The 26,766-nt window shown below is 33.9% G+C and overlaps 1 protein-coding gene across 2 annotated transcripts in view; it reads right to left on the reverse strand.

Moving 5' to 3' along the window:
- The window catches only part of LOC134718689 (parathyroid hormone/parathyroid hormone-related peptide receptor-like), a 43,361-nt gene extending 30,662 nt beyond the window's left edge, over positions 1 to 12,699 (reverse strand). The window contains exons 1-2 of one of the 2 annotated variants that reach the window (XM_063581350.1): positions 12,392 to 12,699; positions 4,691 to 4,796 (exon numbers count right to left, since the gene is read on the reverse strand). In XM_063581350.1, coding sequence (XP_063437420.1) covers positions 4,691 to 4,796; positions 12,392 to 12,469 — 184 coding nt within the window. In that variant the 5' untranslated portion in view covers positions 12,470 to 12,699. The remainder of the gene's footprint in view (positions 1 to 4,690; positions 4,797 to 12,391) is intronic. The other variant, XM_063581351.1, reaches the window with a different exon arrangement.
- Positions 12,700 to 26,766: the final 14,067 nt, after the last annotated feature.

Here is a 26,766-nt window from a genome sequence, read left to right on the forward strand (position 1 = left end):
CTGTGTGTTCTACTATTGTTCTGTAACACGACTTGAACAGAAGGGGTGTTTTCTCGTCAACAAGGTTATTTCTACCAGAAGGGCGATTGATTCGTCGATTGATAATTGCCATATCAATTTAAAGACTCATCAATGACGCCAAAACAAAAGTTTGAAAGCCCAAAAAAATTTGAAGAGCATTGAAATATTCAGATCAGTTTTGCCAAATACAGCTAAGTTGAAATAGTGAAAGTAATTAGAAAAAGTATTGATTATAATTAGTTTACACTTATGACGACATCGATATCAACAATATTTCATGTCAACACATGCTTACTCCTTAGCTGTTAATACCGTCGGGTAGAAACTCTCCATCATAGGTGTCATCGATCATGTGGTTGTAAATCAACTCAACATTAATACCGGAATTAAAAATGAGTACGCTGAGGTTCATATCGATAAATCGGAAGATACGAAATCAAAATTCACAAACATATATACAGGCATACCATGAAAACCTCTAACAAAACCCATTCAATATCTACTACAAAATATGAGCAGTACTTGTTCAAAAAGTCATTGAATAGTTGATAAATTGATAACAAAATTGTACCCAAATACGATGGTAATAATTATCCTTAAATAATACTACTTTCTTCACATTGTTTCAAATTTTAAATTTGCTTTTTCTAGCTTCGATTATCTCGTTGATTATAGACAGTTTGTTGTCAATGTAGCAAGATCATTTTTATACTTCAATCTTAAAATTGTAAAAACAATCTGAGGAAACTAATAATAGTAATCGATGAATGATAAGAAAACGACAGTAAATGTCTAGCCTGATTTTAACGCTAATAAATCATGCAAGCGGGAGACAAAAAAAGATTATCAAAGCAAAGATGACTTGAACTGTATTGTTGGAGAGAGATCAGAAGCTTTTCCGGGATTTAATCTGCTGATATCTTGTACCATTTTATAGGCAAAAACGACGTTATCAAGGTTTAATATACTGATATGGTTAAATAAAATAAATTTTAATGTACCACTTTCACGTTCGAATGCAATTTCATTTTGCTTTATGGCTCATAAAAACAGAAGCATTTATTTAACTTCTTTAAACTTGAAGAAAATAGTCATAAAACTGATAATTCAACAAGTCGTGATTCTCGAAATACTTTTTCTAGCGTCGAGAAAAATCCGTAATTAAAATTATTTCCCTCCAACCGAGAAAGCAATTACACCCTTGATATGCAATTAAAAATTATCATTCTTTTCTACTAACTACGTCACTTAACATTTACTGTGTTATGGTTTAATGGTACATTGTAGACCAAGCAATGGAACATCCAAATACTGTTTGCACAACTTTTTGAACTTTTGAATAACTAAGTCTTGTCTACCTTCAGGAATAGATTTCCTTAGCTGTATTTGGCAAACAATTAAAAATTTGGTCCTCAATGCTCTTCAACTTCGTACTTTTTTAACGTTTTTCTTTTCTTTTTTTTACCTTTTTGAATTCGATCGTCACGGATGGATCTTTTGTAGACGAAACGCGCGACTGGTGTAAATACAAAATTCTATTAAAAATTGTTCTGTAATATAACTTAAAGATTTACAATACCAATATGCATTGAACGGAAGAACACACTTCTAACATTTTAAACCATGGAAAAAAATATTGAAAAACAATCGTATGAACTTGAACTTGTAATCTTAAAAAGTGTTGGCATTTCCGTTAACTGATCATGAATATGAGATACGCCCGTATTTACAAATCAAAGCATATTTGATCTAATTTTGAGAAAGTATATGCTTCATCATTTGAAAAAAAGAGATCTTAACCATGTCTCGATTTACACTCAGAATATTTTCCATTTCTTTAATTTATTAAAAATATGAAGTATATATAAAAAAAAAACCAGGGGCATAGTTTACTTCTTTTGAATATTTAAAATAAAAAACAACTCATGAAGGTGTAGTTCTTAATGTCAAAATATAAAAATAACAAACATTATATAAGAAGAAAAAAAAGAGAAAACAATATAATAGGACGCAAGACATTAAAATCATATAATTTTGAATCCTGAAGTTTACTCTAAAATTCGTCTTAATCAAAGGTTACACATTGTCATTATGCACAAATCTTTTAGACATATATAAAGTTCATATTTTAAGTAGCGATTCTCATCCTTATTTGAGTAAAAGGAACACTGCAAACATCAAAGGTACATAAAAGTGTTTTTAACAATATATAATCAGTTTTGAACAGTTATAGAAGAATAAATGCATAGAAATTATTTAACAAGTAAATCAAAAGAGCAACTTAAACAGTTGAATTTAATTTGGTGAATTGATTCTTGAAACACATAGCTACGATTTCTAAATAGGTTGAGTTCAAATCAATTGTTGCACTTGTAATGACATTTGTTTTCCATTCGTTTGATGTTTTTGGCCTTTTGGTTTAAATCATTTGATATGGGATTTTCCTTTTTGAATTTTCTTTGGAGTTTGGTAATTTTTATATTTTACTTTTTTTTTATGGAATCCAGAGTGCATTTCGTAGGGTTACAAGGTCGCAATAACTTTTTTACATTTTAATTTTTATCTCCCTAATGGTACTCAGAATATAATATGGTGCGGCTTCTGATTCGATGATACAGGGTTGCAATTAAACTTTAAAATTGAAAGCTTATTCATTAAGGTTTGAAAGATAGTAAAATTCAATTTTTTTTTTTTTTTTTTTTAAGTGTAGAAAACATATTCAATTTATGTTCAAAGGAGATAAGGACAAAACAATTTTCCCATAAAGCGGGAAAAAAATAAACTGCCATTTTGGCCGTTTTTTACAACGCTGACATTTTTAGTCACAGGAACTGCTACAGCTTGTTTTCTAGTTAATAAAATATTCAAGAAATAAAATATGAAACACCTCCGGTACCCTATAGAAAATACATTACGAATAACTGCGGCATTGACATTAAACTTTAAAGGTTGTCTTTCTTTTACCGTCAAACTTCGGTAATTTAAATTTTTAATAGTTTGAAAATGCTTGTTTGCAAAATTCTGTTATGCAATATTTGTCATTAATTGCATCTTTATATGGATTTTAGTTAAGTGCCTATCATTATGTGATATGAACTAGAGGTATGGCATATGTCTTTTTTTCAATAATGTTCCATTTGTGAACCAAACGTTACATTACCACTAAAATATAAGACATCGTACCGCAACCTACACGCAAGATTTGCGTGCATGGGGTTTTTAAACTTATACAACAATCTTAATTGAAGGTTACTCTCGCGTGTGTTAATTAGAATCAAAAGAGGTTTAACAACATTCAAAGTTCGTGAATCCATCTGAAATTTAAAAGAAGCTGATGGAATTGTATTCATTTCAAATGGATCGAGTTCCGGTGTGTCTATAGGGTTAGTGGCTAATAAAGTACATATGATGCCACGGTAGGAATATTACATAATCAGTAAAATGTCAAATAAGAATATTATTCACCAGAATCTTAAACCCCTGACTACATTAGATATGAATCCTACATACCAGGATATATCGCATTTATTCTTAATGGAACGATGCCGGGTATATCGATAGGGTTCGAGGCATTCGGCAATCCTCGGTAGAATCCGTTACTCTCCTTCGTTAGAAGAGAGTCTGGAATCAGCCAAGTTCGGTCGAATGGGGTTGGAGGTAACAAAAAGGTATAATGAGGGTCCAAGTAAGGCCTACCTTCAGATTTCGGATTTTCGCGCTGCGTTGAAGACCCAGTGCCGACCTTCGGCTGTTTATCTGTTCTTTGGTCGGGTTATTGTCTCGTTGAAATATTTCCCATTTTTATTCTGCATTTTATGCATCCACCGCAATTCGAAACTACACGTAAAATAACACGACAGGGAAGGCGATTATAGGGAAAAATCAACAGATTAGTCTTTAGTTATTATTCTAGTACTTATAAAATCCTACCAAATCGACTGTCAACTTTTCACATTGAAATAAAGTACATAACGTGTATTAAATTAAAATTGAAAATCGAAATGGGGAATATGTCAAAGAGACAACAAACCGACCAAAGAGCAGTTAACAGTGGAATTCCATGAACGGCCTTCAACGCAGCGAGACAATCACGCACCCGGAGGTTGGCCTCAGCTGGCAATTTGGGTCGACTACCTCTTTGTGCCTGTATCAAGTCAGTTTATCTTAACCATATCATGTCCTGTATACTTTAACCAGTTTTTTGTGTGTACGTTCCTATTTCCTTCGGTATTTTTGTGAAGTCTGTTCTTTTGCATGGTATATTTTTTTTATGTTTTATTAAGGAATGACTGAATATTTTTTCTGTCTATAAAGGAATGACATTAAAAATTTGGTCCACACTGAATAACACGCGTAGCGGGTTTTTTGACAGTGCACTACATTTTTTATGTTATTTCGAATAGACAGAAAAAATATTACAGTCATTTCTTATAATTTAATTCTAAATTCAAATCTTAAACCGCAGAAAAACCACGAAAAAACGTTGATGACGTCACGGTCACATGACTAAATTATGTCTATGGGCTGATAACAAAATAACGTCAGCAAATCAGAAGATGTGTTACATCCAAAATTAAATTATTACAATATAGAATTGTAGAATCCATAAAGTACTTCTTTTAATTTCTATCAACTAGAAAAAAAATACGTATGTCCACTTATAACTTACCATTTCTAACTGAGGCAGACAGCATACTAACATTGCACTTTTCTCTTGCTTTTTGAATCATTTTATTCTCATACTGTAAAGATTTCGTCATATCGGAATTCGGTACCTAAAAAGGATAATTATCATTTTAAATGCGATTTAAAAAAGAAGAATGGTCATAAACTAAATACGGAGAGCAAAACGTACATTCGTCTGAACATGGAAGTAATATTCCATGGTCTGAAAATCTATAAAACTGTGTATAATATCCCTAACTAACGTTGAATTTTAAAACGCATCACGAGGTATAGTATGCTTAAGTGGAGCTAGCTAACAAATTTTAGCAGTGAATTCTTATATTTAGTTCCTTATATTTTCCTTTGATAGACGGACGTAGGAATCATGGAAGGACTAGATCCCGTATATCACTTCGTTTGAACGGGTATTTACCATTCATAAGTTTTGTTTGATTTCTGTCTATGAACAAAACAATCAATTACAGAACACTAACTAGAAGCTAAAATAAAGCAAAAAGTGGCGTTAAACACCAATAATCAATCAAAAATGTAAGTAGACAACACATTGATAGGATTCTACAAATGTTCAAATGAAGGAGTTATCTGAAATGTTGTTATTCTTATTATACTGAACACTCAATCTGTTATTGTATGGCAGATTCACAAGGTAAGACATTGATATATAGGTCATTGTCAATTTGTTTTACAATCAGTGGCAAATATTTCATACCAGGACAAGCATAAATTAAAAATAAACTGTACGATTAATAGGTAGGTATGCAAAGTGGTTCGACAGGATTCGATTGCTAGAATTTTTGTTTACTGTCGCTGAAAATGAGGAAATATTTTAGACCTATAGTTCAGAAACTCTATCTTCTAAAATTTAAATATACAAAATGGCGATGCATTTAAGTCGGTTTTATTACAAAAACATTATAATTTTTTCAAATAAAATTAAAAAAAACAATGCTTACACTTTTTCTACTTTACTACTTAACTACCATGTTTAAGTTAAATTGTTGGTTTTTGTACAGGGCCCTCGGTCATAAAACTTTTCTCAGTACTCCGAGTACAAAATAAGTGCTCGAAACACAAAATCAAGTATTTTGATTGGTTGATTTTTTAGTCAGAGTACAAAAACCGCAAGACCAGGAATGCTCACTATGGTGTTTTAAAGGTAGCATATTTTAACTATTTTTCGTCTTTAGTCTTTTGTGTTTTTTTGACAATCTTTTTAAATAAGTGCATACCGGAATTTAGGAAGCATGAGAACTAACAGAAATAAAATAATGAAAAATAGTTGCGTATTTGTCCCTCAGAGCACTGCTACCCAATAGAAAATATTGGTAACCTCATGTTTACAGATAATTAACTAAGGGTGGATTATAATATTTATCTTTAGGTTATAAAAACTTGTATTTTATTTTTCTTCTTACATTTGTATTACTATTGGACCGATTATTTGTTATTAATAATTGTCGTATCACAACATCAAGTGATTATATATAAATATTGGTGGATTGGTTATGCAATCTTAAAGACTTTTCTCTAATATACTGTCTAATAAGCAAAATTGCACTATTTCTGAAAGCATAACAAAAAATTATAAACTTTAACATTTCAGAATTTCTTTAAAGCCAGTGTTTTCAAAAAATAATACCAGGAATAACTCAAACTTTTACACTTCAGGATTAAGTGGGTCTCATAGGGGTATAAGCGTGATGCGGGATTGCACGATTTTTTGTAACCGTGACACGTGAAGGTCAAATTTTTTGTTGCGTGAAAACGGGAAATGAGGTCTTGCGGGACCCGGGAAATGACAAAAAATGAGAATTGCTTACGTACATAGTGTAAGCGGAATACGGAAATCTGACAAAACAGTAAGCCGGATCCGGGAGCGGAACCCCCCAATGAGACCCCCGATTAATATTAAGCAAATGGTTTTTCAAGAAGGCCGTTCGGTGACCTAGAGATATCCAATAAATGATTGATGTTTACTGTTTTGGGTGGAGTTGTATTGTTTTATAAATGCAAGATTATCTAATTCGACATATCTTTCTTTTCTTGTTATCAATCTAGTATCAGGCAGGCATTTAGAAGAATTGTGTTCTACTGATTATGACAATCTCGCTATAGTAGTATCATACTGATAAAAAGTAACATGTTTATAAAAACATTCTCACTGCTAAATAGCTTCCTGTTATTTATCTAAATTCTTTGATATCGTATCTCGTTGTAGCCAGCATGTAGTATTAAGACTAACCCTAATGACTATGTCCCTCCCCGTGAACGACTCTGTCTCTCTCTCTCACCCATGTAGCGAAATATAACGATTGGAATATTCCGGTTATATCGTATCTTGTTGTAGTCAGCATGTAGTATGAAGACTAACCCTAATGATCATATCCCTCCCCGTGAATGACTCTCTCACTCTCTCTCAACCATGTAGCGAAATATAACGATTGGAATATTCCGGTTATATCGTATCTTGTTGTAGTCAGCATGTAGTATGAAGACTTACCCTAATGATCATATCCCTCCCCGTGAACGACTCTCTCTCTCTCTCTCACCCATGTAGCGAAATATAACGATTGGAATATTCCGGTTATATCGTATCTTGTTGTAGCCAGCATGTAGTATTAAGACTTACCCTAATGACTATGTCCCTCCCCGTGAACGACTCTCTCTCTCTCTCTCACTTATGTAGCGAAATATAACGATTGGAATATTCCGGTTATATCGTATCTTGTTGTAGTCAGCATGTAGTATGAAGACTAACCCTAATGATCATATCCCTCCCCGTGAACGACTCTCTCTCTCTCTCTCACCCATGTAGCGAAATATAACGATTGGAATATTCCGGTTATATCGTATCTCGTTGTAGCCAGCATGTAGTATTAAGACTAACCCTAATGACTATGTCCCTCCCCGTGAACGACTCTCTCTCTCTCTCTCACCCATGTAGCGAAATATAACGATTGGAATATTCCGGTTATATCGTATCTTGTTGTAGTCAGCATGTAGTATGAAGACTAACCCTAATGATCATATCCCTCCCCGTGAATGACTCTCTCACTCTCTCTCAACCATGTAGCGAAATATAACGATTGGAATATTCCGGTTATATCGTATCTTGTTGTAGTCAGCATGTAGTATGAAGACTTACCCTAATGATCATATCCCTCCCCGTGAACGACTCTCTCTCTCTCACCCATGTAGCGAAATATAACGATTGGAATATTCCGGTTATATCGTATCTTGTTGTAGCCAGCATGTAGTATTAAGACTTACCCTAATGACTATGTCCCTCCCCGTGAACGACTCTCTCTCTCTCTCTCTCACCCATGTAGCGAAATATAACGATTGGAATATTCCGGTTATATCGTATCTTGTTGTAGTCAGCATGTAGTATGAAGACTAACCCTAATGATCATATCCCTCCCCGTGAACGACTCTCTCTCTCTCTCTCACCCATGTAGCGAAATATAACGATTGGAATATTCCGGTTATATCGTATCTTGTTGTAGTCAACATGTAGTATGAAGACTTACCCTAATGATCATATCCCTCCCCGTGAACGACTCTCTCTCTCTCTCTCACCCATGTAGCGAAATATAACGATTGGAATATTCCGGTTATATCGTATCTCGTTGTAGTCAGCATGTAGTATCAAGACTAACCCTAATTACTATGTCCCTCCCCGTGAATGACTCTCTCACTCTCTCTCACCCATGTAGCGAAATATAACGATTGGAATATTCCGGTTATATCGTATCTTGTTGTAGCCAGCATGTAGTATTAAGACTTACCCTAATGACTATGTCCCTCCCCGTGAATGACTCTCTCACTCTCTCTCACCCATGTAGCGAAATATAACGATTGGAATATTCCGGTTATATCGTATCTTGTTGTAGTCAGCATGTAGTATGAAGACTTACCCTAATGATCATATCCCTCCCCGTGAACGACTCTCTCTCTCTCTCTCACCCATGTAGCGAAATATAACGATTGGAATATTCCGGTTATATCGTATCTTGTTGTAGCCAGCATGTAGTATTAAGACTTACCCTAATGACTATGTCCCTCCCCGTGAATGACTCTCTCTCTCTCTCTCACCCATGTAGCGAAATATAACGATTGGAATATTCCGGTTATATCGTATCTTGTTGTAGTCAGCATGTAGTATGAAGACTAACCCTAATGATCATATCCCTCCCCGTGAACGTCTCTCTCTCTCTCTCTCACCCATGTAGCGAAATATAACGATTGGAATATTCTGGTTATATCGTATCTTGTTGTAGCCAGCATGTAGTATTAAGACTTACCCTAATGACTATGTCCCTCCCCGTGAATGACTCTCTCACTCTCTCTCACCCATGTAGCGAAATATAACGATTGGAATATTACGATTATATCGTATCTTGTTGTAGTCAGCATGTAGTATCAAGACTAACCCTAATGATCATATCCCTCCCCGTGAACGACTCTCTCTCTCTCTCTCACCCATGTAGCGAAATATAACGATTGGAATATTCTGGTTATATCGTATCTTGTTGTAGTCAGCATGTAGTATTAAGACTTACCCTAATGACTATGTCCCTCCCCGTGAACGACTCTCTCTCTCTCTCTCACCCATGTAGCGAAATATAACGATTGGAATATTCCGGTTATATCGTATCTTGTTGTAGCCAGCATGTAGTATGAAGACTTACCCTAATGATCATATCCCTCCCCGTGAATGACTCTCTCACTCTCTCTCACCCATGTAGCGAAATATAACGATTGGAATATTCCGGTTATATCGTATCTTGTTGTAGCCAGCATGTAGTATGAAGACTTACCCTAATGATCATATCCCTCCCCGTGAATGACTCTCTCACTCTCTCTCACCCATGTAGCGAAATATAACGATTGGAATATTCCGGTTATATCGCATCTTGTTGTAGCCAGCATGTAGTATGAAGACTTACCCTAATGATCATATCCCTCCCCGTGAATGACTCTCTCACTCTCTCTCAACCATGTAGCGAAATATAACGATTGGAATATTCCGGTTATATCGTATCTTGTTGTAGTCAGCATGTAGTATGAAGACTTACCCTAATGACTATGTCCCTCCCCGTGAACGACTCTCTCTCTCTCTCTCACCCATGTAGCGAAATATAACGATTGGAATATTCCGGTTATATCGTATCTTGTTGTAGCCAGCATGTAGTATGAAGACTTACCCTAATGATCATATCCCTCCCCGTGAACGTCTCTCTCTCTCTCTCTCACCCATGTAGCGAAATATAACGATTGGAATATTCTGGTTATATCGTATCTTGTTGTAGCCAGCATGTAGTATTAAGACTTACCCTAATGACTATGTCCCTCCCCGTGAATGACTCTCTCACTCTCTCTCACCCATGTAGCGAAATATAACGATTGGAATATTACGATTATATCGTATCTTGTTGTAGTCAGCATGTAGTATCAAGACTAACCCTAATTACTATGTCCCTCCCCGTGAACGACTCTCTCTCTCTCTCTCACCCATGTAGCGAAATATAACGATTGGAATATTCTGGTTATATCGTATCTTGTTGTAGTCAGCATGTAGTATTAAGACTTACCCTAATGACTATGTCCCTCCCCGTGAACGACTCTCTCTCTCTCTCTCACCCATGTAGCGAAATATAACGATTGGAATATTCCGGTTATATCGTATCTTGTTGTAGCCAGCATGTAGTATGAAGACTTACCCTAATGATCATATCCCTCCCCGTGAATGACTCTCTCACTCTCTCTCACCCATGTAGCGAAATATAACGATTGGAATATTCCGGTTATATCGTATCTTGTTGTAGCCAGCATGTAGTATGAAGACTTACCCTAATGATCATATCCCTCCCCGTGAATGACTCTCTCACTCTCTCTCACCCATGTAGCGAAATATAACGATTGGAATATTCCGGTTATATCGCATCTTGTTGTAGCCAGCATGTAGTATGAAGACTTACCCTAATGATCATATCCCTCCCCGTGAATGACTCTCTCACTCTCTCTCAACCATGTAGCGAAATATAACGATTGGAATATTCCGGTTATATCGTATCTTGTTGTAGTCAGCATGTAGTATGAAGACTTACCCTAATGACTATGTCCCTCCCCGTGAACGACTCTCTCTCTCTCTCTCACCCATGTAGCGAAATATAACGATTGGAATATTCCGGTTATATCGTATCTTGTTGTAGCCAGCATGTAGTATGAAGACTTACCCTAATGATCATATCCCTCCCCGTGAATGACTCTCTCACTCTCTCTCACTTATGTAGCGAAATATAACGATTGGAATATTCCGGTTATATCGTATCTTGTTGTAGCCAGCATGTAGTATGAAGACTTACCCTAATGATCATATCCCTCCCCGTGAATGACTCTCTCACTCTCTCTCACCCATGTAGCGAAATATAACGATTGGAATATTCCGGTTATATCGTATCTTGTTGTAGCCAGCATGTAGTATGAAGACTTACCCTAATGATCATATCCCTCCCCGTGAATGACTCTCTCACTCTCTCTCACCCATGTAGCGAAATATAACGATTGGAATATTCCGGTTATATCGTATCTTGTTGTAGTCAGCATGTAGTATGAAGACTTACCCTAATGATCATATCCCTCCCGGTGAACGACTCTCTCTCTCTCTCTCACCCATGTAGCGAAATATAACGATTGGAATATTCCGTTTATTTTTTATCATTCCGTTTATTTAACAATAAATACACGGATCGTCAACATCTATGTTGAATATTTCCAAATCCCATTTTAAGAACTTTATGTCATTATATTTTTATATTTTAGTTTTACCGTAATAGTTCACAATTGGAACTCTTACACTTCATTAACAATGTCGATAAAAGCACTTAGATTTTTGTACATGCTTTTTTTATTTTCAACAAAAATTCGATATTTGATGATGTTTTATATTTTCTTGTGAACAATTATATAATAAAAAGTTGATCAAAAAAATAAAAGTAAAAATGATAACATGGCTAAAACAGAATAAATATATAATTTACAAATTGGAGGTGGAGAGGGGAATAAACATTTAAAAACACAACACGTTTTCTATAAATTGAATTACAATAATCATAATAGAAAGAGATATAAAGCATGATAAAAACAAAATTGAAAACAGCCCTTAATAAATTTCATACGCTTTTTTTACTTTCACCCGGAACACCTCAAAGCCTTGGATGCATAAGAATCGAAACAGTTGAAGACCAATATATGTCCAAAAGGAACCTTAAAAATAACCAAACGAGTTACGACCAACTTTGCACGATGTTGTTGAATTCTTAGATTCTTTATATTTTTTTAATCTTTAATCGGAAAATTTAAGAAACATTTGTAATAAATCAAGTTAGTACCAAAGTACTGACTACTGAGCTGATAGTACTGGTAGTCCATCAAAAGCGGTATTGAACAGGTGATGTACAAAATGAAAACAACACGTTTCTGGTTTATCCCTAACCCCAAAACCAACCATAAAACTTTACTCATTAGGAATGCTAAAAAATAATTTTAAAAGCCATGAAGGTATAAGAACCGAAACACTTGAAAACCTCTATGACCAAAACGAATTTAAAAATCATAAGAAGAAAATGAAAAATGGGTGTTCCATATACAAAGTATTTTTTTTATTGTAATAATTACTTACCTCATTTTGGTGACAAACTGTACTTCCACTAATCCGAAATATTACAAACAGTACACTACTACATAGTATAAAGCACATGGTAATGTTTACTACTATCAACTCGTAGTTTAGTACTAACTTCACAGTCAATTGTACGATCCAAATTCTACAATGACTTACAAATCTTCAAACACAGTGGCTAAAAGTCTAACGTTAGAATAAGGAGAAGAATCAACATTCAACAATGTAGCCTTCAAAGACTTACAAGCCTTCTAACACAGTCGGCAAAAGTCTAACTTCTAACACAGTCGGTAAAAAGTTTAGAAGTAGTAGAACAAATACTGTAAATTGAATGTTTTACAGTATTTTTTTATTTACGCATAATTTCGTCACAACCAGGCGGACTAACATGTGCGTTGCTTCCACAGTATGCGTATTTTAGAATAATGGTAAATTGAATGTATATCTGTAGTCTTCAATAACTTACAAGTCTTCTAACACATGCGATAAAAAGTCTTAGACTTTAGAATTAGGAGAACAACTAATGTAAATTGAATGTATTCTTGTCCCTGAGTATCAGTATTCATAATCCAGTGTATATTTTATCATTGTTTCCTATAAACCTTCGTTACCATAGTGTACTGTCAATTAAAGCAATCTTCTCTACCTCCTCAATATAGAGAAATATAATTGGTTATGTAAATCTCTGTTCACCGTATAATACATAGCTTATATTTCAATCGGTTATTAAATTACAGTATTTTTTATTTACGCATAATTCCGTCACAATAAGGTGGACTGACATGTGCGTTGCTTCTACAGAATACTGCATAATATCTGAAAGAAAATAAATATATGGAATAATCACGTATAACTAAGTCGTTAGTGGTTGGCTGTCAATTAATGTAGTTTTTATTTTATTATCTAATATTAATAGTCGATATATTTTGAATATCCAATGTAAATCATTGTAATTCAATTGTTAATTGATAAAGAATTAAGTTCGATGGTAAATATCTTTACATATATCTACTACGTAAGTCATTGATGGTAGGATATACATTTTTGCCCCTTTTTTATATATATTTAGAGTCGATAGACGTTTGTTTATTGATATGTAAAACCCTGTTCTTTGATAGACATCCGATGCTGATCACTATAACGTATATACAAGAAGTTATTTTTGATAAGTCGGTGATGGTAGACTGTCAATTATTGCATGTTTCCGTTTTCATCTATTCAGAGATGATATATGTTTTAAAATTGATATGTAAAACCCTGTATTTATAGATTATCGTTGATTATCTCAACAAGAATGATTTTCTCGCTTGAGCTGGAACAGCGAAAGTGAGAAAAGCAATCGAGTTGAGATGACCAATGATAATCTGTTTATCGCTATTTTACCTATGACGACGTTGTCAATTTCAATGTCAATTTCGTTAACAACGCACGTGGCGTCCTTAGTTTCTAGCGATAATTTTTCCATCTCAAGCGAGTAGCATGATATGAAAATTATCACAAAAAAAGATCAAAGGAAAAATGCACAAAATAGCGATAATGGTATTTCCATACAATTAAATTCATTGTACTGTGATGGACTTTATGGAGTATGATTGTCAGTTGACAAAAAAGTCCCGATGGTGAGCGCCCTTGGATGTATAGTTTAAGTTATTATTTATAAAAGAGGGACGAAAGATACATGATCATTTAATCGAAAATGAACAGACAACGCCACAAGGAAAATACCAATAGCCAAACAAATGTACACAAATTACAACATAGAAAACTAAAGACTGAGCAACGCGAACCCATGCAAAAACTTTGGGTGATCTCAGGTGCTCCGTAAGGGTAAGCAGATCCTGCTCCACATGTGGCACCCGTTGTGTTTCTCATGTTATTACAACCCCAGTAATAAGTCTAATTCGGTAGATCATATTCGAGAAAAGGGTAAGGGATTGTAGTTACGACATTTGGAACATATTCGTAATTATCTGAGAAACGGATATTCATGTTTTTCTCTGACTGAGTCTTTACACTAAATCCATTGGATGTAGGATTTGTTCTGATTGATAATTTAGTCTTGTATGCATGTTTTTATTAGTTGTTAGTGGCTTTAAGCTTGCTGCCAGTAACTGTGAGTACTCTCAGATTTATACTTTTTGTTGTTGGGATATACAAGTACCCGGCCACGTCTACTCTTCCTAGATGGATTTCTATTTGTATCCATCTGATAAGTTGAACATTTTTCAACTGATTTTATAGTTCGTTCTTATATTGTACTATTACACCACTATCTTGTGTATGGGGAGGTTTGAGATCCCGTTAACATACTTAACCCAACCACATTCTGTATATATATGTGCCTGTCCCAAGTCAAACTCCTGTTAATCAGTGGTTGTAGTTTGTTGATGTGTTGCATCTTTGTTTTTCGTTTATTTGTTTTAGTACATACATTATGCCGGTTTTTTTCTCGTTTGAATTGTTTTACATTTGTCATTTCGGGGCCTTTTATAGCTTTCTACGCGGTATAGGCTTTTTTAAGGCCGTAAAGTGACCTGTAGTTGTTAATTTCTGTCCCCTTGTGGAGAGTTGTCTAATTTGGAATCTTACTATTATGACATATCTTCTTTCTCATAGTTAATTACGGTCAACCAAATCTGGATGGCGTTTGTAAAACTTGTGATGGAATTACTTTAACTTGAGAAGTTTCACTTTGTGATGGTAGAATATCAATTATCACATGTATTAAAGTAAAAATCTACAAGGCTAACGATATTGTATCATGTATAATATTAAAAAAGAAAAAGGACAAAGATAGAAAAATACATCATATAGAAAGACAAACATTTTCGTACAACAAATAGTCTTTGTCAGAGTCAACCTTTGTTTTAAATCTGAAAAGTATTTGTAATCGCTTTTACAATTTTACAGTACTTGATTGTGACCATATAAGGTAATTGAAACGTTTAGCCGAAACTCTTGAACTTCATCGAACAAAATCCAGATAAAAGCATATCATGAATAAAGTTTTTGTTCTATTGGTTACAGGTTTTATTATCCCCCTAAATATATAACTAGAGTAAGATAGTTGATATAAGAGGTGTACAATTTGGAAATTAGTATGGCGTTCATTATCACTGAACTAGTATATATTTGTTTAGGGGCCAGCTGAAGGACGCCTCCGGGTGCGGGAATTTATCGCTACATTGAAGACCTGTTGGTGACCTTCTGCTGTTGTTTTTTTATTTGGTCGGGTTGTTGTCTCTTTGACACATTCCCCATTTCCATTCTCAATTTTATTTCAATTGGTTTTTTTTGTAGGAAAATAAAATCATGTCGAAATTGCACAATAAAGGACTGAAAATTTAGGGAATTGGGAAAATGTGCAAAAAGTATGATGCAGAATTAGGAATAATGAGATGCTTAAATATACATAATGGAGACGAATTACCAGAGCATCTAGAATCGCGAAAATATGTATAAATATTACATAAAATATACAGTGTAAAGACAACCCCTATATCTAGACCCTCATATAAGCCATGGTGGGCCGTTAAAAATAATTACCACACTGTAATATAGATATAACATTTTAATTAAATATGCAAAGTGTTGTATTAATGCCTTGTCATCTGATACTGGATTATCAATTATCACCCTAAAATAAGTATTTTCGGTCCGTCATTAAAGTTTAATCTGAAATTTTATATTGTACTATTTATCAGATTTATAATTTAGTTTATCATTTTGCATTTAATAGCAGTCCTAGGTCATTTACTGAAAGCAAGTTGTGACATCAACCGTGTGAAGGTCACGTCAAGGTCACGTCAAGGTCATGTCAGATACATATCCATCGTGATAAAAAAAAAAAGGTTTTCATTTGAAATTTCAAATGTACATTTAACACCGTTTAAAATGTGTATATACTATTACATCTTTCTTTTTGTTACAACAGTGAAAATAGATATGAAGCAGGAAGGAGATAGTCTGGTTTATTGAAATACTAAAAGTGAAGTGCTACCTTGTATTCATATTACCAGATTGAAAATAAATCGTGACAATACGGTTTTACTATATGTAACTGTTACGATACAATTTTCCCATGAAATTTTTACGATGAAGTTTTCTCATGTAATTTTAATCTTTTTCTAGAAGCTACTTTTATTATTTATTTTTTTCAATAAAAAGTTTTGTTTTGATTGTCCTTTGGAAGACTGTAGTATTAACAGATTGATTGATTGATTGATTGATTGCATCGGATGTATCTGGACATTATAGGCATTAAATAATCGTTGGTATACTCTTGTAGCTCAGACTGGTTGAAGCTATTTATGATTTTTTTTAATATTTTAAAAATATTAGGTCTGTTTATTAAATTATGCGTTAAAAGTTTTTGTTTACTTTCGTCTATTGCCAAACATTCCAAAACATACTGCTTGGTATCAGAGTAAATCCGCTATACGATAAATGACGATGGTTGTATCACAGAGAATGAGATACATCGAATGAAAGCAAAACAGCTATATGACTATAGTGAAATCACTGAATAACATCTGTATTTTTTTGGCACGGCCAGTCGATCGTCATCAGTGTATATAAAAAAAGAAGATGTGGTATGATTGCCAATGAGACAACTCTCCACAAGAGACCAAAATGTCACAGATATTAACAAAAATAGGTCACCATACGGCCTTCAACAATTAGCAAACCCATACCGCATAGTCAGCTATAAAAGGCCGGGATAAGACAATGTAAAACAATTCAAACTAGAAAACTATTAAACGGCCTTATTCATAGTAAAAAAAATGAACTAAAAACAAATATGTAACACATATACAAACGACAACCACTCAATTACATTAGTTGCATAGTGTGTTAGTGACCTAATACGATATATGGAATTTACTGACCTAATATATCGTGTTAGGTAACGAATTTATCTTACTTATATTATCTTTGCATGTTTTATTTAGACTAGTGACCTATTAAAGTGATTAAGTCTTCAATACTTAGTTTTAAGAACCTACTTCCATTTGACTGTACAAGAAACAAATACAAATAATAACAATTTTGAATTTGTTTCGTAAATTTATTTCAATCGTCTGTTGAAACCTTTCAGATTTTTTTCTTGGTTTTGAAAGGGTCGTAACTCCTTACTAACTATACACGGTAATTAACCCCTATATATTTTAGAACACTATAATTATCAAATATATGTAGTCCTCGCGTGTAGTTCTATTAACCAACCATATCCCATAAATCTACAGGAGGTAGGATTTAGTTGTTTACATCCATCTTGTATATAATGTTTTTTTTTAATAAAAGAATTGCTTATTGTGTTCTTGTGTCCAGTGGTTAATATGTCATATATATGCAGGGCGAGAAAAAAAAATTGACAAAATCCTAAAGATAGACACTATGTAGTTGGTCAACGGAGATAAAGATCAGGCCTTGAAGGCATAAAACTTCACTCAGTGCTCGGAGCACAAATATCATGCTCGAAACATGAAAACAAGCACTTTGTTTGGTTGATTTTCTAGTCCGAGTACAAAAATCATGCTTAAAAGTTTTATGACCGTGAGGCCAGGCATTTCACCCGCAATGAAAATTGAGTGACTATTTAAGACTTTAACAAAAGTATAACATTTGTCTAGACCAGTACAGTTATTTGCAAGGGTTCAATAACGTGTAGACAAAATGGCACTCTTCCTACACAAGGTACCCAATTCAATCGGATGTAAATGCGTAGTTAAACATCCTACACACCCAGACCAAACGCTCACCACATCTCCTTATTTGTATATTTACAAATATGTTTTATTATCAAAATGGAGAATGGAAATGGGGAATATGTCAAAAAGACAACAACCGGACTAAAGAGTAGATAACAGCCGAAGACCACCAATGGGTCTTCAATGCAGCAAGAATCTCCTGCACCCGGAGGTTTGCTTCAGCTGGCTCCTAAACAAAAATGTATACCGGTGCTATGAACATGAACGTCATACTAAACTCCGAAACATATAAAAGAAACTATAATCAAATATTATACAAAAGCCACAGGCGCAAACATCTGACAGGGTTAACATATTTTTTGAGATTTCAACCCTCCCCTATACTTTTAGTCAAAGTAGTAAAACAAACACACAACAATACGCACAAACAATATAGAGAAAAAGCTTTATAAAAAGTCGATCTCTGTTATCTATGCTAAACATATGTCAAGATGTCATTTGTAAGAGAAAATAAAAAATAATGTTAATCTGTGGATAAGGGTGAAATATTCAGACGCGGATCCAGGGAGGGGGGTTCCGGGGGTTGGAACCGCCCCTTTTATGGGACGATCAATGCATTTGTATAGGAGCATATAGTTGGAACACCCCCTTTTTAAATTGGGTGGATCCGCCCCTGATATTCATGTAATAATGAATGTATTTACTGATGCAATGTTTCTAAGCGAAAACAGTTGTATACGGGATTTAAAACGGCAGTCTTTGAATTGACAAACGTTACTCGTGCGAAGCTAAATCAGCTAAAGAGTAAAAATTAACGAGTTCTCGAATATGCTTGTCATTCTTATGACTGCTCTCGAAATGATTTCCAATACTAGTTATCAAAGCAAACGATGTAACGTTTAGCTTGTTAACGTTTCTAAGTGAGTTAAAAAGTGCATTACATTTATAATTCAAATCACGTTAAAACTATGCGACATGCATCTCATCTCCGGCAATTATGGCATGACACTTTGGGGATAATTTACTTCGAGCACTAAGTCTTCTAGTTGCTTCCTAAAGTATTTCGTCAAGATATATGCCTCATTAAGTAAGCATGCTTTCACATTATAATCTTCATTAAAATTTAAAAAAAAAATAAACACCAAAGAAAAAAAAATAATCAATGATTTAAAATAACATCAACAAATATCCGAACACATCAGAACTAACCAACAGTATGACATTTCGATATGGAATTCACATTTGCTGTCTTTAAAAAAAAATAAACAAATTCTTAGGGGGATATGAAATGATTGAACTTGACATTTGGCATCAGATTCAATTATTTTTTTTATTTATCTAAGATCTTTTTAAGTCATTTACGCTTATTGTTGATTTTTTATAAAAATGAAAATGCAAATTTTAAGCTCATTATCTTGGAATAACAAATAAATCATATTAAACCACTTTATATATATAAAAAAGAAGAGGTATGTTAAGATTGATAATGAAACAACTCTTCACCAGATGACACAGTTATTAATAACTATAGTTCATGAGGTCACAGTACAACAACGAGCAAAACACATATTACATAGTGATCCGGGAATAAGTTATCGTCCTTTGATTTACGAATATAGTCCCCAGTGTGGACAGTCTTACTTGCCATTTATTTTTATATTCCTTCCAAATTTATTTCTTCATGTTTGATGTCTCAAATAGCAAGTAGGGGGAAGAAATTTCACTATAAAAAAATAAGTCATGAATTGTAAAGTAAAGTAGTGATTTGGTCCAGCTGAAAAAGGTTTAAAATAAGTATTTCTGAAGCTCTCAAAAGATTTCAAGACCCCCTTAACATAAAAATGTCCATTTTTTTTAGCTAGAGTCAATGAAGTTTTTTATAATATTGATATAATTTGTCTCAAAAGTAGTATTTAACACACTGTAAAGTTATTATAGAGAAAGCGCTGATAGGAATTTTCTTATTTCAATTTATTGTCTGAAGGTAAAGCATTACGCAATAACCATGTTCTCGGACCTAGACAGATCTGAAAGGCCCGGGAATAAATAATATAAAACAATTCAAACGAGAGAAATAACGGCGTACTTCATGTACAAAAAATGAACGAAAAACAAATATTAATCAGATTTGCATGAAAAATGTTTAGTGCATGCATTACAAAGATTCAATATAACTAAATAATATGTATACACTTTTTGTTTGAATTTAGAAGAGTTAAATGTATAATTAGAAAGGAATTATTGGAGATTTATAGTACCTGCTATTATACTCAAATGAGAAAGGCATAGCTATGTGCTAAACTATTTATGTGAAATTTGAATTCTTCCCTATTAAAATCGGTCAGTAATTATTTTTAAATACTCTGAAATGAAAAGGAAATAAAATGTAAAATTGCGGTAGAAAACATAACAACCATACAAAATATAAACTAATAATACCATACTGTTTAAAAATACATTTTGTAATTTGATTTTGTTTCCTTGTTGGTAAATTGGCAAACCAGGACAAAGCTACATGTATTTTGTGTGATTATAGGAAATGTTACTACAATTGAGATTATAATTTCACCATGTTGTCTGATCACTATCTAAACTGATAGTCCTGAATGTAACATATAATTATTAAGAATAATTCATGAAAATAGATTTTAATTCATCCTGTTACCCAGATAAAATGTTAAGTGATCGTGTATACTGATAAATATTTACAAACGTTAGTATATAATAGCATTGATTTATATATATAGATACAAAAACACAATTATACAATTTTATAAATACGAGTAATCTTATATGCAGGCGTCACACTGTCCCATAATTGACACCAGATGGTCATACGAATATGAAACTTCGAATTTCGTGTGACGATAAACTCGAATTTAGTCAGCAACTCAAGCAAGTACGGTGCATACAGACGGTCACTCGATTGCACCAAACACACACGAAGGGCAAATTAAAACAAAAAGTCGACACGGAAATGAACGTTTGCATGATCTTTTCAGAATATTTGACATGTTAAAGATTTTGTCACCGTTAAAGAATTTGTAGTCTGTTTCCCGGCCGTTATTGAAATTCTCTTAATATTTGTATATTCCGAAGGCATACTGAATGTTTTACGGAGGGGATCAACCTAATGAAGTTGCTGTCGGAGCCTGAGAAACTGTGAAACTCAACCAACCTCGTACGATGATGTAAATGTAATATGTACATGTTACGGTTAAGCTAGTCCTGTTTCGAAATTAAAGGAATAGGATTTTGTTCATCTCAATGAGTAAGCCCCCCTAAATATTTAGCTTCACGTAAGGCTGTAATTCATAAAGCAGATATCTACAAAATAGTTGAGGGACAAAATTCCTCTTAGAAATCACCGGCACTTTTATATATTTATCTTAAATTGAGATTGGAAACAGTGATTGAACAGGGATTGTGTCAAATTGACAACAAACCGACCAAAACACGTGTTTTCAATCATGAAATGCGCGTGTACTGGTTGTTTTGTGCAAACAATTTTCTTAAAAATATTTTGACATCATATGAATGATTAAAAAAAGCATTGGTGCACCGTAATACTACAAATGCATTACATACAATGATCGTAACTACTCTGCCATTCTCGCTATGCAGTAGTTATTTCTTCATGCAACCAGAAAGGCCGAGTAGTTCCGATTGGCATTACATAGTTTAAGAGTTATCTCCCTTAACTTAAGGAAACTTCCGCTAAACTGGTCCGCCGTTCTATCTATTATAGCTTCGCACCGAAGACCGAATAGCAATAAGTGAACACAACAGGGGTCCAGTTTACACTTCCGCAAACTCTTTTACGTGACGGTGATTTATATAACGTAGTCACTGTTTCGAAGTTTGGGACCTACTTTGTCCGTAATGCATATTTATTACAATCTTTATATTAAATACTACTGTGTATATAAGTTATTATTGTTTACTTACAATTTACATGTAGCTAAGTCCAAACAATATAATTGTAGTGTGTGTCAACAAATAACAGATAAAACATTTATCACTGTATGTTGTATGTGTGTTGTGTGCACATGTTAAAACTAAATGATCAATGAGGAATTGATAAATATTTTTTTAAACTTGATATAATATGCAATGGTAAACCTCTTAACAATACTTAACCTGTCTCTTGAACTTTATCAAGTTAATATTCAATTAAGATAAAAATATTTTTCAGACGACTTTAATTACTATTCAAACGCAAGGTCAACTATTAGAATCAATAATTCTGAATAAACCTCTCGGTCCATTAGTAAACTTTTGCAATCTCAAGAATCATCTTGTAGGTGTGCATCCAAAATTGTTAATAAAAGTATCAGCGAGCGTCTAGCACAAATTTATAGATTACAAATCGAACAGAATAAGAGTGACCCGAATGCCTTCTGTTTAAAAGACTGAGGATAATTACTGAGTGCATGATCACTCGAAGTGATAACCCCATTGATCTTAATTGTTCAATTTTCTTTCAATTAACTATAAATTACAGCTACGTATATAGTTCTCTGACAATTACGTGACGAAGCGCATATATAAAAACAATAGATTATTCTTTATAAGCGTTAAACCATTGAAAATCGTCTAACGTAGCGAAATAAACACGATTCACACGTCACACAGGATTTGAAGGATTTTTTCTTGAATTCATGAATAAATTATTGTCACCCCCCCCCCCCCCTCTTTTCAAAAAAAATTTAAAAGGGGGACAAAAAAACCACACACACACACACTTGACTTGTGAGCTGGATTCAAACTTCAAGTCTTGTGGACTGGTTTCTAGCAGTTGCAGATCAAGGGGAGGGTGTGGCGGGTAAGGGGTTCCGGGGGTTGAGACTCCCTTTTTTTGACGATAAATGCATTTGAATAGTTCATAAAGTTGGAACCCTCCCCCTCCTTTTTTTTGTCCTGGGTTGGGACCCCCCTTTTTTAAATGGCTGGATCCGCCACCAGAATTACGTGTTTTTTGCACTGTTTCGGTTCGCCGATTCGTACTCCGAAACGGTTGCAGCATGGCTTATTCTACAAAAAGTAACTATATTTGTCACCGAACGGCCTTCAACATTGAGCAAAACCCATACCATAAAATAAGACATTGAAGGTACAGAAATGAAAAAAATGTTTAAAAATTCAAGCAAGAAAGCTTATCACGAAACAATAAACAAAAAACTGTATTTACAACGAAACGATAACTAAAGAATTACTAGCTTCGCACACTAGTCAGGCACATACAGAATATGGCTGGAATAAATTAATAAATAAATAATTCCATTAGTTAAAAGTTTTCTTCCTGAGAGTCCTTAAAATTATAATAATATATTTATAAAGTACACACAATATCAATATCATAATGATAAATACACAATATACCAATGTATATATATATTAATGACAAGTTTTGATATTTCAGCTGGCGCCTAACGCTCAATGTAACTCGACTTGAGACGACAGTGGTGAAGTAGAACCAAAAACAGAAAGAATTATATACGAATCAGTTACAAATATGTTGTAACTCGATAAAGTGCACAAAAAAAGATAAAAGCATTTCTCGATACCGGGAGATAGTAACGACTAATGCAGAATACCATGTATCTAATCCAACCTCCAATGGATTTAGTGTAAAGACTTTATTATTAGTCAGAGAAAAACATGATCTTGTGAATTAAAAAATATAGGTATCGGTAGATTTATGAAATATGACTAAAATAGCATTTGAATTTACCCTTTGCAGTTTTATCTGATTCAAACTCTTCCGATCTTTCGCCCATCTTCTAACGAAAAAATGTATAGTTTGAAAATAACGTAATGTACCGAGGAAGCTTTTTAGGACCTGGGACGCGTTCAAAATCGTAACTGCTACGTAGTGCTACGTAGATTTTGACGATTGTACGTGTAGCTATAGACCAGCTGCTACATAGATATTGAACTCAACACATGTGTCTTGTATATAATGACGTATAAAAAGTCAAGCATTTAAAGTGTCATGTTACTTAGTCTTTTATTAATATGTTCGCTGACTAATATGCATGAGTAAACTATGGAAAATATAATATTCAAGCGGAATTCGAGTTGAGAAGGTACACTGTGCCAGTAGAATGTTAAATAGCGCAAAAGAACGTGTTAATTTTACAGATCCTCATCATAGCATCTTTGTGTGTGTAAGGGGGGTATTCTCTTATTTAATAGTGTATTCCTAGAATTTTAAGCCTGTTTCTCTATTATTTGTATATTTCATTATCACATTATTGTCTCCCTTATTCTTGTTCCTCATTTTTGTTCGGTGTTGTCCCATTATTTAGACCCTCAAACATAACGTTACTGTATATAGTAGTATACACAATTGTAAAAACTTGTATTCATTTTCTGAAGATATAAACTGTCATAACATAACCTAAACATCACAATTAACCAAATTACAGAAGCTTATCACATCAATTAAACCCATGACACGGTAAGGACGTACAGTTCACTGCCGTAAAACTACACCATAAATGAATATAATATAGAAAAAAGAAGATGAGTTTTGATTGCCAATGAGACAAATGTCCACAAGAGACCGAAATAACAAAGAAATTAACAACTAAAGGTCACCGTACGGTCTTCAACAATGATCAAAGCCCATACCGCATATAGTCAGCTATAAAAGCGCCCGAAATGACAATGAAAAACAATTTAAACGAGAAAACTAAAGGACTTATTTAAAAGAAGTCATCTTATCATACAAACCAAAATTAAAATTGTGTTCGTTAGACGCACGTTTCGTCTACAACAGATGCACCAGTTGAGCATGAAAAAACCCTTAAGTGACCAATTAAAGTGCCATGGCGGTCGAGTATCTTAAAACTTTCTGGTCAGGCCGGGTATATTGAAATAAGAGATAATTCAGAAACAAATAATCCAATAATCCATAGTCTTGTTGTCAAAGAAATATACAAGTAAATTCACTAATCTATTTAATAAAATTCCATTCGTGACACTATTTACATAACATACAGTTTACAAAATGCATAGTTCATATATTTATTGGCACATTACTTTCACACATCACAAATGGATTTCATTACAACTCCGCATCAAAATCAGCAACAGTGTCCAATACTGTGCACACCAAAGAAAAACGCCACAGGCATAGTGTTCTAAACCACGCAACAGTCTGAGCGGACAAAATATCTCAAAAATACATACAGTTGAATAGTAATGACACAGCTTTCTATGAACTCTACATCTATACATTCTCCCAAAATCGGCTAAAAACTGCCCAGAATAATGAAATCTTTTTAACGTTCCATAATGTATAGTTCCTTTCTCACCTTCAATTTTCTTTTAAATAACTTTTCACATTGTATTGCTCTTAACTTTCTTGCCTTCAATCCCCCCCAAACACTAAAACAGAGAGCTCTTATATACCTATGATCTCCAAATATTCTCCAACTGACCTAAATAATCTCCAAATATTCTCCAACTGACCTAAATATTCTCCAAATATTCTCCAACTGACCTAAATATTCTCCAAATATTCTCCAACAGACCTAAATAATCTCCAAATATTCTTTGTTTACAAAAATAAAACATATAAATCAAATAAAAGTATTAACTATGTGACCTTGGAGAACATGCAATGCTAATCTCTTATAGCAGGATAGCCATTTGACTTAATGACTTTAACAGATGATAACCAAAACATTAATATGACAAAATTAAATACAGTGGACATAAAATTACACTTGTACAAAAGTACGCAGGTGAATAGCATTGAAGACACTCTATACCGAAAGGTTTTGACAAATACGGCGAAGTAAGTCTATGTCTGGGTCGGACAATGCTTAGTATTGGTCAGTATTGGGGGTTAGAAGGGTGAATGGGTTGGAGATCTGAATGAGGGATGGAAATTTGAAATTATTCTCCTTATCCTTTAGTTCAGTATAAAGAAATAATCGTATCTACGTATATGCTCGTCATCACAATATGTGTTATCGGCAAAAGAATTACCGGTCCCGCAGATTTGTTGTGTTTTGATAGATGTATACATGTTTAAACAAGAATGTGTCCACAGTACACGGATGCCCCACTCGCACTATCATTTTCTATGTTTACTGGACCGTGAAATTAAAATAAATTCTCTAATTTGGCATTAAAATTAGAATGATCTTATCAAAGGGAACATGTATACTAAGTTTCAAGTTGATTGGACTTCAACTTCATCAAAAACTACCTTGACAAAAAACTTTAACCTGAAGTGTAACAGACGGACGAACGAACAGACGGACGGACGGACGAACGAACAAACGAACGCACAGACCAGAAAACATAATGCCCCTCTACTGTCGTAGGCGGGGCATAAAAATGAATTAAAATGTATTGATTGATGAAGTCCAATAGCAAATATTTTATGAACGTTCATGGATTTTCATGATTATATTAAATTGACGATAGTAAGTCCTTCAATTGGAAATTCGAGAAGTCACTGGGAAAAAGAGTACATCAAATAGGGATGGTAATTAGACCAAGAGTAGGTCACCTTCTAACCCATTGAAGAGTTGTTGTGATATAATATCACCCAGCACTTTGAAAAGGAGAAGGACACTGGCAAACGTTTTGAGTGATACATGTAAAACGTCTATGCATGTATCACATTTGATACTCTATAAGGGG

Source organism: Mytilus trossulus, chromosome 5 (genome assembly GCF_036588685.1).
Source record: "Mytilus trossulus isolate FHL-02 chromosome 5, PNRI_Mtr1.1.1.hap1, whole genome shotgun sequence".
Lineage (NCBI taxonomy): Eukaryota > Metazoa > Mollusca > Bivalvia > Mytilida > Mytilidae > Mytilus > Mytilus trossulus.